This window comes from Malaclemys terrapin, chromosome 4 (genome assembly GCF_027887155.1).
Source record: "Malaclemys terrapin pileata isolate rMalTer1 chromosome 4, rMalTer1.hap1, whole genome shotgun sequence".
NCBI classification, from domain to species: domain Eukaryota; kingdom Metazoa; phylum Chordata; order Testudines; family Emydidae; genus Malaclemys; species Malaclemys terrapin.
The window spans coordinates 50,091,290-50,104,717 of record NC_071508.1 but is presented as its reverse complement, the minus strand read 5'-3'; the positions used below and the strand labels follow the sequence as shown (position 1 = coordinate 50,104,717).

Sequence of the window (13,428 nt, the reverse complement as noted above, 5' to 3'; positions counted from 1 at the left end):
AGGAAGCAGTGTGGCCTAGTAGATGGAGCACTGGGCTGGGACTCAGGAGAACTGACTTCTACTCCTAACTCTGTGACTGGCCTGCTGTGTGTCTTTTGGCAAGTTACTTCATTTCTCTGTACCTCGGTTTCCCCCTTTATAAAATGTAGATAATGATACTGACTTCCTTTGTAAAGCACTTTGAGACCTACCAATGCAAAGCACTATATAAGAGCTAGGTATCATTATTATAATAGGTATGTAGCATTATAGAACATCATGTCGCTACTAATCTCTGTCTCTCTCTGTAGTAAGTGTAGACTAACTACTATGGACCTGGTGGTTGCACTAATTTTAGTTCTTACAGAGTACATTGGGGGAAAGAAGGACCTTTCATCATCTGATCCCAGCACTGCTGTAGCTGACTTTATTTAATGGACAGAGACATCACTAATGTTATTTCTAGGAACATGCAACAGACTATCCATGTTTATGTTTGGAAACAACCTCCCATTGGTATATAATAACCTGCAAGACTGAAATAAATCATATTTTTAAACATGCAAGAGATAAGTGTGTCAGGTATTTATATTTGTATTCTAAATACATTGTGCTATGGCCCTCTAGTTAAGTGTCTATTTTAGGGAGCCTCACACACAGAGATGGATAAGATGGTACTGCTGCTGGTCCATGACATTTCCCCCTATAAAGGTCCTGACCACATTGGCTGCAGCAACAGGGTCCTGGCAGGCCATAGGACAGGCTGTCACATCTTTTACCTGCTCTTGACTTTCACAGATTTGCTCCAGATTTATACTAAGATAGCCTTACATGTAGCCTGTGTTTTGGGTGGCCAATTTTTTCAGCTCTCTCTAAATGAAGGGGTATTTAATGTTCCCTCATTTAACCTAAACGGAAAGTAGCTGTTATGCCCATCAGCTTCACACTGATGTAAAAGAGATAAAAACCAGGACCAGTGTGCCCAATGACCATTCAAGCAAGTCCTCAAGGAATAATCCACAAAATGATTGTCAAATGTTGGTTAAAACCAGTCTTAATGCAGGTGACAATGCTTAGCACTTGCACAGTACAAGAAGCAAACTTGGACTATATTTTTCTTAGTAGTATAAATCCCCAAACAATTATTTTCTGACTTGCAGTGCACCTAGTCATAAAATCAATAAGATATTCTGTAGTTTCATGGTACTATGCATTGGCATGAGTGTTTCCAGATCACACTTTTTCATCTATTAAACAGTCGTGAGGGGGTTTGGTTTTTGTTTTTTCCACTCTAGACTAGAATGCAGTACATGAAATGCTTTCTACGATGGCAAGGCCTGCTCTGCACCTTTGGAGAGAGAGCGATTTAAAACAGTGGCCCTGGAGAACACTCTTCCTTAGTCTCTATGGCTAACGTTGGGCAAAGTTAACCAATTGGGGCATTTTTTTCTTAGGCTTAGGCTTGCTCTTATAAATTAGAACCACGAAAAAGACGATATTAAGTCAACTGAAAATTGCAGCATTCCAAGTGTAATGAGATGCTGTAATCCATCCAGAAATATTGTGCCTGCTTCCCTCCCACCCCCAAAATGAGAAATTGCTTCTTATTGTATTTTTGTAATAAACAGGTGGCATACCAGATCAAATAACATGTAAGAAGCTTAAATGAATTCCTGAAAGGTTTTTTAAAAAGAAAAATCATCACTTTTTAATTTGCACAAAGTAAACAATGCATTTAATGTAATCTTAAAAATATCTGTCTATGGCCAGATAAATTTAACAATGTAGGAGGAATGTAATTTTGTCTCCAACATTTTATAAAGCCACATTTTATGACAAATATACTTTTGAGTGGTGTCACGGTGATCATATCCACTGCACCATGGATAAGATATAAATCCTCAAAGCTCAGTTGTAAGTCCTGTCCTATTAGTACATGTCAAAATATCGTCTTTTCCAAATGACTTATTCATGTTTTTTATTTACACAGGATTTAAGGAAAGAGCATTTAATTTTACATTTTTAATGCGAAAAAACTAAAAACAATATGCACTCTACCTCTTTGTTAACTGGTACCCCCAAAACTCCCAGATGATTCACCCTTATTAATCTTTCCCCCCTCATTGTTCTTTTAGTTTAAACAGAGATGTGAGATGGTCACTCATAAATACTTGAATTCCTCAGGATAAGTGGATACCTGTCTGCCTAAGTGTTGGAGGCGTGTTTGGCTCTGTACCCCACTACCTGCCCCTTAAAGCATTATGCTATTACATATGCTGAATCAACATCTGTTGAAGTACCACCTCCAGTTGGGTGCTTCCAGATCTGATATTCATACTGGTGAAGTGCTGTTTGCTGGTATTGTTATAGGATGAGTGAAGGGATAGTATGCTATTGAGACAAGGAAGAGGACATAAGGAGACTTTGTTTTGTTTCCTTGAGACTGAATGTGCCTCTAGTGCTATATTTAAAGAAGCAAAAGTAAATGCTTTGTTTCTCATACCATTTGCTGTATTTATTTGCTGCTCTCTAACATGCTGCAGTACTTCTGGATCTCCCCCAAATGCCAGGTCTGTTTATTTCCTAAGCACCTCTTTCCCACTAGTCGTGCTAAAGGGGTACTAATGAATTCCAGAAAATGCTTGCAATATATCAGAGATAGACTTACCATTACATCATATCCTGTTCTAATGACATTTTGAGACTTAGAAATACATTGTTTGCATTTTCAGGTTACACTTTTTAAAAACTTATTACAGTGATCACCATTTAAGTCAACATTTGCCAACACTTACCACACAGAAATTTGAGAAGCCACATTTCTTTCCCATTGTGAGAGTAGGAAGATATTATATCTGTGTTACTGATTGATAACTGATTGTAAATGTTGACTTTTTAATGTCCACCATTACAGTGCTTTATATTATTGTTACAATGTATTATTTTGTTACCTCTTTTGACCCCAGCATTTAGCCAAAATTCAGGGTCTAGCAAGTTATTTCCATTAGGAGGAGAAATTGATGACATAGTCAGTTATTTCTTTGGTTCAGTCCTGTTTTATTTACAAAGAAACTGTCCTGTTTCCTGAACACAGCAGGATCAAATGGCAGGAGGCAGTTTCTCTGCTCACAGTTCCAAGTGTCTTTCCAGCCAGCACTTCCGCGAAAAGCTCTCAGCTTTTTCTTAGGATCATGCTACAAGCTGTTCACTGGCAGTTCTTGGCTTTCTCCTGCCTTCTCTGTTTGCTTCTGTGGTGCATCTGCCCCTTTTCTCTCACACACAGACACACAGCTGCAATCAAATCAATCCTCTACCTCAGGATTTACATTCAGCATGCAGTGAAACCCTTCTACCCACACAGTTTGATTTTTGAGCGGCCTTACATGTAGCATATATTTTGGCTGGGAATTGCTGTTTTGGCTGGGAATTAGCTGGGAATTGGTCCTGCTTTGAGCAGGGGGTTGGACTAGATGACCTCTTGAGGTCCCTTCCAACTCTGATATTCTATGATTCTATGATTCTATGATTCTATGGATGGCCTATTTTTTCAGCTCTCTCTAAATGAAGGGGCATTTAATGTTCCCTCATTTAACCTAAATGGAAGATAGCTGTTATATCCACCAGCTTCAATGAGGTTGCTCCCAGCCCCTAGCATAACAATATCACCTCTACAATCTTCTAAAGGTCATTTTACTTCAGAAGTGACACATTTCATTTTGTTGACGGTAGTTCCTAACAGCAGGAAACATATATATTATATTACAGTTATTATAGTTACAGTTGTTTTACTTTTCCCCCCTCTGTGAATGTAGTTGAGTTCAGTTCAGATGGTTCTTATGCTAACATTGTGCAAAGTACAAAGCAGGCAGCTGTTTGATCTGAATCCAAAAAGCAGCTGCTATTTATTAACTGGCAAAGATGGGTGAATCTAGTGATCTGCTAACTTTGTCCTCCTTGTTGAAAACTACTTCAACCATAAAATGAGGTTGGTCATTTAGCAGATAACTTGTTATTCTGCTATACTACAGGTAAAAAACTACACAATCCAAGAATATTTCAACGGGCACATATACATATACACACATTCATACAAAGAAAAGCATGATTAATTTTTTGATTAATTATATGTGACTAGAAAATTCAGACAACCACAGCTCAGGAAAATCTAATATTATCCTCTCAGTCAGACATGAATGACAGAAGTTTTTTCTGTTTTTTCTCTCACACACACCTTACCCTCACTGAAATCCTGACTCTGACTAAACTCTGGGCCGAATTCTGCCCTAGGTTTACATACATGCAACTCACACAAGGCAATAGTGCGGCTGATGTGTAAAGACAGAATTTAGTTCAATGTGTTTAATCAACACAATTTCCAAACAAGAAACACTCCTGAGCAGTCACTAACTTTCTGAGGGCTTGTTTGGATGAACAGTTAGTGCACAGCAAGCTGGGGTGTAAATTTGGAGCACACTAGCAGGACGAAGAGATGCTCATAGGACAGTGGGATCAGTCTGTCCGAGCCAACAACCACCTCCTGGATTAAATGGAGGAACTGAGGGGACTGAGGTTGATGGTCCAGGAGAGGGCAGAGAGGTATGACAAACATAAAAGCATGGACATTGAAGTATAAAGCATAGTGACTGCTGACCAGGAAACTTAAATCGCCATAGAAGAATGGTGTAAGGATTCAAGCACCCAGGAAGATGGTATAAGGGTGTGAATTCACCTTCCAGTGAAGGACTTAGTATTGACAGCCACCATTACGACAGTTGTGTCTACTATGGAGGCTGCAGTATTTGTAGTAGCTTTTATGGCTACCCAACAAACCCAACTCCTACTGGAATAGAAAAAGGTAGAAGATAGGATTGTGGCAGTGGATAGGGTCAAAGAGGAAATGGTGCAAATGCACATGCTACAGGTCCAAAAGGTTAAGGCTTTGCAAGAACACAAATAAAGCGCTCCTCAAGGGAGCTTAGCCCAAGCTATACTGCAGGAACAGGACCTGGCCCATCTCAGAACTGAAAAAGACACCACGGAACAGCAGTGTTTGTTGCTGCAGAAGGACCTGACTAAGCTTCAGAATTTGCTTAAGGTCCAGCTGGGGCTGAAGTCCAGCATGGCTAAAGTTAAAGACCTGGGAAGGCTGAAGTAGCCATCCTGAAAAAAGGCTTGGACTCATGAAGAGTGCAATCACTGCATCATAAAGATGGATTGAGCCAGCAGGGACCACAGACTGATGAAATTCAGAACTCCCCTGCCCTAGGTCCAATGATACGGGATCAAAACAAAGCTGCAAGGCAAAGCCACAACCTGACCTCTGCTAAAAAGAAGAACCAAGCCAAGCCACTCAAAACCGACCAAAATTGGATAGTAGCCCACAGGGGGTGCCAGGGGTGAAAAAAGGACTGTGGTACCACACCCAGCACCTAGGAGTCACTCAAGAGGTGAGTCCCCCCATTACAGATACAAAATGGGAGTGTTGCGCAAGATGCCACTTGGCAACCCTGTCAACTAGTAAAAAGTTGACTATTCAAGAGCTCTAAAGTGCCCTGACAATTAATTAATATTACAACAGCATAATTCCGCCAACAGGAACATTCTCCAGGAACAGATTAACTCCTCTAGGCCAGCCAGTGACTTCTCTACAATGGGGCCACTAGATGCTACAGTAATACTACTAATAAGCACAGGGTACAGCAGTTTTGTTGTGCTTCTGTGTCTCCTATCAGTTAGTAAGGATGTTATTCTCGGCATTGGAGTACACTCACAATAACTGGTATTTGCAATTTCCCTCCCTCCTGATACCCCTCTTGCATCATGGGTGTATCATTGTGGGCAAAATCTGAGGAGTTTGCAGAGGGGGTGAGAGAAGCCCCAGAGGCAAGTTTGTGGGTGGGGCCAAAGAATTTCACTGGCCATATGACTTTGCATAATGGAGGGAAGTGAGTGCACCATGCACTGAGCCTACAGAAGGCCCAACACTGTGGTAGTGACCATGAAGTGACTCTTTTGCTGGTGCAGCCTCTGGAGATGATTCTTTACTTCTCAAACCCAGGTACTTGAGCTTGGCAAAAGTGAGAAACATTTATCCCTTAGGCTTTTGTTCACTCAAAAATGCCATTTTTGCTTCTAATAATTCTCCGCTCCACCCCCATGGACATTATTTAAATGAATGCAGGAGCCTAATAAGGTGACAGTGAATTTGATTCAGTACAGGTTGAGTTTGATGAAGGAAGCTAGAAATAAGTATACCCTTAGCACTGATCTTTAGGTTGCACATAAATAGGTGTTAGAAATAATGTCTGATACTTCAGAAGAAAAGGGAGAGTTCTGGGCATCTCTAGATGGCATATTGTTATGAATTCTTAGATCGTTGAAATCAGCCTAGTTCTTTGGCTTTACAAGAGAGAGAGAGAGCTGTTATCACTTATTTTATCCAGTGTAATATTACAGAGAGGGAACTTGCATTTGGTCTTAGCTTGTCAACGTGATGCTCTTTGTCTCTGAATGTGGCCTATTCAGTTTGTAGCTTAAACCAGTGGGAATTTTGGTCATGTACTTAAACTGTCCAATAAGTGACAGAAAACTTGAAATGGGTATAACTTACAAAGGACATTTCAAATACTCTAAAGAAAATTACAGTCTTTCAGTTTAGTGTTTTCCTGGTATTGTTACCATGTTCCCAATAAAAGAGCCCCAGAGTGGAGAAGTTCTTGTTGTTTTTCGTTTTAATTCATACTGAATTGGGGTCTAGGTTATAATCACATAACTTGGTTTACAAAACACTAATTCATCCAGTGTACACAAAGAATAAGTGCAGTGCTGAATTCATTTGATGCAATAATTTAATTTTTCCTCTGCGTTCCTGCAGAGAAAAAAAATGGTGACACCAACCAGTTTGTCCAGGATATGACTGTCAATGATGAGCTGCTCCCCTGACTCAGATAATCTAGCACACATATATTATAATGGTGAGCAACCAGATATGACTTTTCTGAGTAAATTGGACTAGTCTAGTGGATTTTCTCAGAGAAATTCTTTGCACGCATGGAGTAGAGAAGACCTTTTATTCTTAAAATCTATTTACTTTTCAAAGAAACCAACATCAGCCTGGCAGCAATACTTACGATTATTTCTTGCCCAAAGAGAGTAAAAGTCAAAACTTGGCTTTTTTTTTTTAAATTAAGATAATTTTAGATGTTATGGGGCTTTCAAGGGATCCCTCTTCCTTTTTCTATCTAATTAGCATGTTTTTCTCCACAATTTCTGCACAGGAATAGGAGTTTGCACTAGTAGAACTCAATGCAAGCTGGAGTCATAAGGCTTGCAACGAAGGGTCTACTTCCTACTATTGTATCTAACTAAAGATTCACATTTAAAAAAAATTCTCATTTCTCATTCTATAAATCTGTTTTTCACTGGTGGCAGCTGAAACTTCTGAAATCCATTAATGTGTCTTCGGGACCTTTTTGAATTCCCATTATCAAATAGTACATCAAATTGCAACAAGAAAAAAATTTACACAGAACTTATGTTGGATTCATTCGATAATTGTTACTCTGTTCTAACAGTTCATTTATCATTTACTGTGTATTTTCCAAGTATTTGTGTAAATTTAAATAATTCCATGTATTTATGTATTAAGTCCATCTTTCCTGTTTCACATCTCCATTTATTTATCCCTGGTATGTTGGTTTCAGGGTTTTATTTTAAATTTTGTATTTGTTGCTATATTTTGTGCTGGTGAACAAGAATTCTCCCTTTCTTCATATGTTGTTGGAATCCCCAGATATTTTCTCGTATGCTTCTTGAAGTTCCAATTTTGTATCTATTACACCAGTTACTACTTTTATAATCATGAGTAAGAAATGTAAGTCCTGATTCTGTAAATATGTATGCATGTGGTTAACTCTACCATTGAAGGCACTGGAGCCACTCAGGAGGTTAAGCATGTGTGAGGAGAAAATACTGGTATCAAAGAGCTCTTTAATCTAGCAAAAAAAGAAATAAACAGTGGATCAAAATTAAAGTCAGATAAATTCAAGTTAGAAATAAGGGACAATTTTTTAACAGTGAAGGTTTTAACCATTGGAACAAACTGCCAAAGGAAGTAGTGGATTCCCCATCTCTTGATGTCTTCAAAACAAAACTGGATGCTTTTTTGGAAGATATGCTTTAGTCAAACACAAGTTACAAAGGTAACTGGATGAAATTTATGGCCTGTGATGTATGGGAGGTCATTCTAGATGATTGTTCTAATGGTCCCTTCTGACTTTAAAATCTATGCATCTACGAATAACTCTTACGGAGTTAGATCTTAGTGTTCTAGTCCACTGTTTAACTTTAATTAAGGATGGACTATTCAGATACCTGTGAATGGAAATGTGTAAGTACTGGTAACAAACTTGTATTAGGAACAAAAAATGTATTTTTGAGTTCCCAAAAAGATTTAAAATACTGCTGCTGCCTTTTAAAGAAAAATGTTGTGGAGTTAATCACAAATTATTTAAAAGAGCAGTGAAAAGATTTATAAATGTATAGATCTGAAAAATATATTTGCATTGAATGCATACTTGATGTTTTTTTTTTTTTTTTGACAGCCTTGTTAAACATGGTGATGCATGCTTTGAGCCAGATGAATGCCCATGTTCATGGAAAGGAAAGGAGTACTTCCCAGGTGACAAAGTCATTTCTTCCTGTCATACCTGGTAAGCAGAAATCTATCTGGCTGTTTACTGTTCTTGACTATATTTTTCAAACCAGTTTCTAGTATTCCATCTCCAGTAATTTTATTTTTACATTTGGGTTCAAATATATGTTAAAAATAGAACTTTTTTTTAGAACTGGAACACTGTCACAAGAGACTCCCAAGTGAATGAATAACAGCATATTATTTGGAAAAAGGGAGTCGCTTTATAGGCAGGAGTTAGAAGAATCATTATCTTGACTATCAGTATCCCAAGGTAATTAGATATCATTGTATAAAATACAAACACATAGGGCCAAATTGAGAGGTGAGGTAAATGGCAGCGTAAGTTGCACGTTGGTAAGACAGTCTAAATGGGTATACATTGGTATAAATGCAAGAAGCCTGGGAAACAAGCAGGGAGAACTGGAAGTCCTGGCACAGTCAGGGAACTATGATGCGATTGGAATAACAGAGACTTGGGGGGATAACTCACATGACTGAAGTACTGTCATGGATGGATATAAACTATTCAGGAAGGACAGGCAGGGCAGAAAAGGTGGGGGAGTTGCATTGTATGTAAGAGAGGAGTATGACTGCTCAGAGCTCCGGTATGAAACTGCAGAAAAACCTGAGAGTCTCTGGATAAAGTTGAGAAGTGTGAGCAACAAAGGTGATATCGTGGTTGGAATCTGCTATAGACCACCAGACCAGGGGGATGAGGTGGATGAGGCTTTCTTCTGGCAACTAGCAGAAGTTGCTAGATCGCAGGCCCTGGTTCTCATGGGAGACTTTAATCACCCTGATATCTGCTGGGAGAGCAATACAGCTGTGCACGGACAATCCAGGAAGTTTTTGGAAAGTGTAGGGGACAATTTCCTGGTGCAAGTGCTGGAGGAACCAACTAGGGGCAGACCTTTTCTTGACCTGCTGCTCACAAACGGAAGAATTAGTAGGGGAAGCAAAAGTGGATGGGAACCTGGGAGGCAGTGACCATGAGATGGTCGAGTTCAGGATCCTGACACAAGGAAGAAAGGAAAGCAGTAGAATACGGACCCTGGACTTCAGAAAAGCAGACTTTGACTCCCTCAGGAAACAGATGGGCAGGATCCCCTGGGAGAATAACATGAAGGGCAAAGGGGTCCAGGAGAGCTGGCTGTATTTTAAAGAATCCTTATTGCGGTTGCAGGAACAAACCATCCCGATGTGTAGAAAGAATAGTAAATATGGCAGGCGACCAGCTTGGCTAAACAGTGAAATCCTTGCTGATCTTAAATGCAAAAAAGAAGCTTACAAGAAGTGGAAGATTGGACAAATGACCAGGGAGGAGTATAAAAATATTGCTCAGGCATGCAGGAGTGAAATCAGGAAGGCCAAATCACACATGGAGTTGCAGCTAGCAAGAGATGTTAAGAGTAACAAGAAGGGTTTCTTCAGGTATGTTAGCAACAAGAAGGAAGTCAAGGAAAGTGTGGGCCCCTTACTGAATGAGGGAGGCAACCTAGTGACTGAGGATGTGGAAAAAGCTAATGTACTCAATGCTTTTTTTGCCTCTGTCTTCATGAACAAGGTCAGCTCCCAGACTGCTGCACTGGGCAGCGCAGTATGGGGAGAAGGTGACCAGCCCTCTGTGGAGAAAGAAGTGGTTCGGGACTATTTAGAAAAACTGGACGTGCACAAGTCCATGGGGCCGGATGCGCTGCATCCGAGGGTGCTAAAGGAGTTGGCGGATGAGATTGCAGAGCCATTAGCCATTATTTTTGAAAACTCATGACGATCGGGGGAGGTCCCAGATGACTGGAAAAAGGCTAATGTAGTGCCCATCTTTAAGAAAGGGAAGAAGGAGGATCCGGGGAACTACAGGCCAGTCAGCCTCACCTCAGTCCCTGGAAAAATCATGGAGCAGGTCCTCAAGGAATCAATTATGAAACACTTAGAGGAGAGGAAAGTGATCAGGAACAGTCAGCATGGATTCACCAAGGGGAAGTCGTGCCTGACTAACCTAATTGCCTTCTATGATGAGATAACTGGCTCTGTGGATGAGGGGAAAGCAGTGGATGTGTTATTCCTTGACTTTAGCAAAGCTTTTGATACGGTCTCCCACAGTATTCTTGCTGCCAAGTTAAAGAAGTATGGGCTGGATGAATGGACTGTAAGATGGATAGAAAGCTGGCTAGATCGTCGGGTTCAACCGGTAGTGATCAATGGCTCCATGTCTAGTTGGCAGCTGGTTTCAAGCGGAGTGCCCCACGGGTCGGTCCTGGGGCCGGTTTTGTTTAATATCTTTATTAATGATCTGGAGGATGGTGTGGACTGCACTCTCAGCAAGTTTGCAGATGACACTAAACTAGGAGGCATGGTAGATACACTAGAGGGTAGGGATCGGGTACAGGGGGACCTAGACAAATTAGAGGATTGGGCCAAAAAAAACCTGATGAGGTTCAACAAGGACAAGTGCAGAGTCCTGCACTTAGGACGGAAGAATCCCATGCACTGCTACAGACTAGGGACCGAATGGCTAGGTAGCAGTTCTGCAGAAAAGGACCTAGGGGTCACAGTGGACGAGAAGCTGGATATGAGTCAACAGTGTGCTCTTGTTGCCAAGAAGGCTAACGGCATTTTGGGCTGTATAAGTAGGGGCATTGCCAGGAGATCGAGGAACGTGATCGTTCCCCTTTATTCGACATTGGTGAGGCCTCATCTGGAATACTGTGTCCAGTTTTGGGCCCCACACTACAAGAAGGATGTGGAAAAATTGGAAAGAGTCCAGCAGAGGGCAACAAAAATGATTAGGGGTCTGGAGCATATGACTTATGAGGCGAGGCTGAAGGAACTGGGATTGTTTAGTCTCCAGAAGAGAAGAATGAGGGAGGATTTGATAGCTGCTTTCAACTACCTGAGGGGAGGGGGGGTTCCAAAGAGGATGGAGCTCGGCTGTTCTAAGTGGTGGCAGATGACAGAACAAGGAGCAATGGTCTCAAGTTGCAGTGGGGGAGGTCCAGGTTGGATATTAGGAAACACTATTTCACTAGGAGGGTGGTGAAGCACTGGAATGCGTTACCTAGAGAGGTGGTGGAGTCTCCTTCCTTGGAGGTTTTTAAGGCCCGGCTTGACACAGCCCTGGCTGGGATGATTTAGTTGGGAACTGGTCCTGCTTTGAGCAGGGGGTTGGACTAGATGACCTCTTGAGGTCCCTTCCAACCCTGATATTCTATGATTCTATGATAACTTACATGCCAAGGGGTCAGAAAGGGAGACTGTATTGCAACTAACAAGCGTGCAAAATAAAGGAGAAATGGAGCCTGCTTTCATTGGCACCCACTTCTACCGTCCTGACAATTGCTTCTCCTGTTAAAACCATTCACTTCTACTCCTTCAGTTCATAATATATGAATCAGTATAATTCAATATGATTAGGCACCATATACAGTAATATCTATTGTATCAGATATTTCACAGGATGAATCCAACCCCCATAGTTTATTCATGAAATGAGACTTCCATTCATTTAATCAACAGGTATATCAGAGTTATTCATTTTCAGATTAAATATATTACATGTGGCATAGATACATATTAAGAAAAAGAAAATATATAACATACTATATTTAGTGTAACTATTACTGCTATGCTATAATTATATCAAGGGGCTGAGTCCCGAAGACCTTTTATGGGGGAAAAATTTCCCAAAGTGCCTAAGTTCCATTTTCAAAAGAGACTTGGGGATTCTAGCTCCTAAGTCTCATTGAAAGCCTTCTATATGCTTAAGTCACCTTTGAAAATTGAATTTAGGTTCTAAGGCTCACATAATTGAATTCTTAGGTGCCTATCTTCAGTTAGGCACCTAAATACCTTTGAGGATCTGGGCCTAAATCACTTAGGCAAATCTGATTTTTTTTTCTATCATGCAAAAGTCCCTTAAATTAAGGACGGAGTAAGGACTGCTGGAACTGGACTGACTGCACATGTGTCACTAGCTGATTCCAAGATTCAGCCTCTGTTCAAACAACTATATTGTATGCAAGCTATTCCTTGTTACATGTATTTGATTTTTTATTGATGTGAACTACTATGTAACATATTAAATTGATGTGAGACCATTTTCTTTTTACTGGTTCAATATAAGAAATGCCGGTGTCTGGTACGTTATGGAACCTACAGATTCAACATACAGTTCAATGGATGTCATTTCAAACTGTATCAATTCAACATGTAATATTTTTTTCAGGGTGGGTTTTATTGATATTATTACTACATAACATTTCAGTCTGCAACCTATCCACACTCCTCCACTTTGTAGAGCTATATTTTACTGGGTTTGCTTTTTTATTAATATTTCTAATCTTTGAAAAATGATTAGTAAAATAACTGTGATTATTTGTCAGTTTCTACCCTTGATATTCCACTATTGATCATACTTTTTCAGTATCTGCCAGCATGGGTCATTTCAATGCACCTTCCATCCCTGCCCATCAATGTGTACTGCGTACGGGGATCGGCATTACAGGACATTTGATGGACTCACATTTGACTTCATTGGAGCTTGTAAGGTTCATCTAGTTAAGGTGAGAATTTATTTTAAAGTCTCCCCAAATCCAGATAAAAAATTAAATAGGTGAAATATCTGCAACAAAGATTTTTTTTGCTACTTTTTTTACTTTATTTATTATCACATTATTGTTTCATTTGTATGATTAACATTATAATGCACATAATTTCTTTTTGTGTGATACGCTAATGTTGAACAAAACATATCAGCA

The 13,428-nt window shown here is 40.1% G+C and overlaps 1 protein-coding gene across 1 annotated transcript in view; it reads left to right on the top strand.

Moving 5' to 3' along the window:
- Positions 1 to 13,428, top strand: part of OTOG (otogelin) — a 147,001-nt gene that overhangs the window by 46,833 nt on the left and 86,740 nt on the right. Inside the window, exons 20-21 of the mRNA XM_054027475.1 lie at positions 8,583 to 8,690; positions 13,095 to 13,233. Coding sequence (XP_053883450.1) covers positions 8,583 to 8,690; positions 13,095 to 13,233 — 247 coding nt within the window. The remainder of the gene's footprint in view (positions 1 to 8,582; positions 8,691 to 13,094; positions 13,234 to 13,428) is intronic.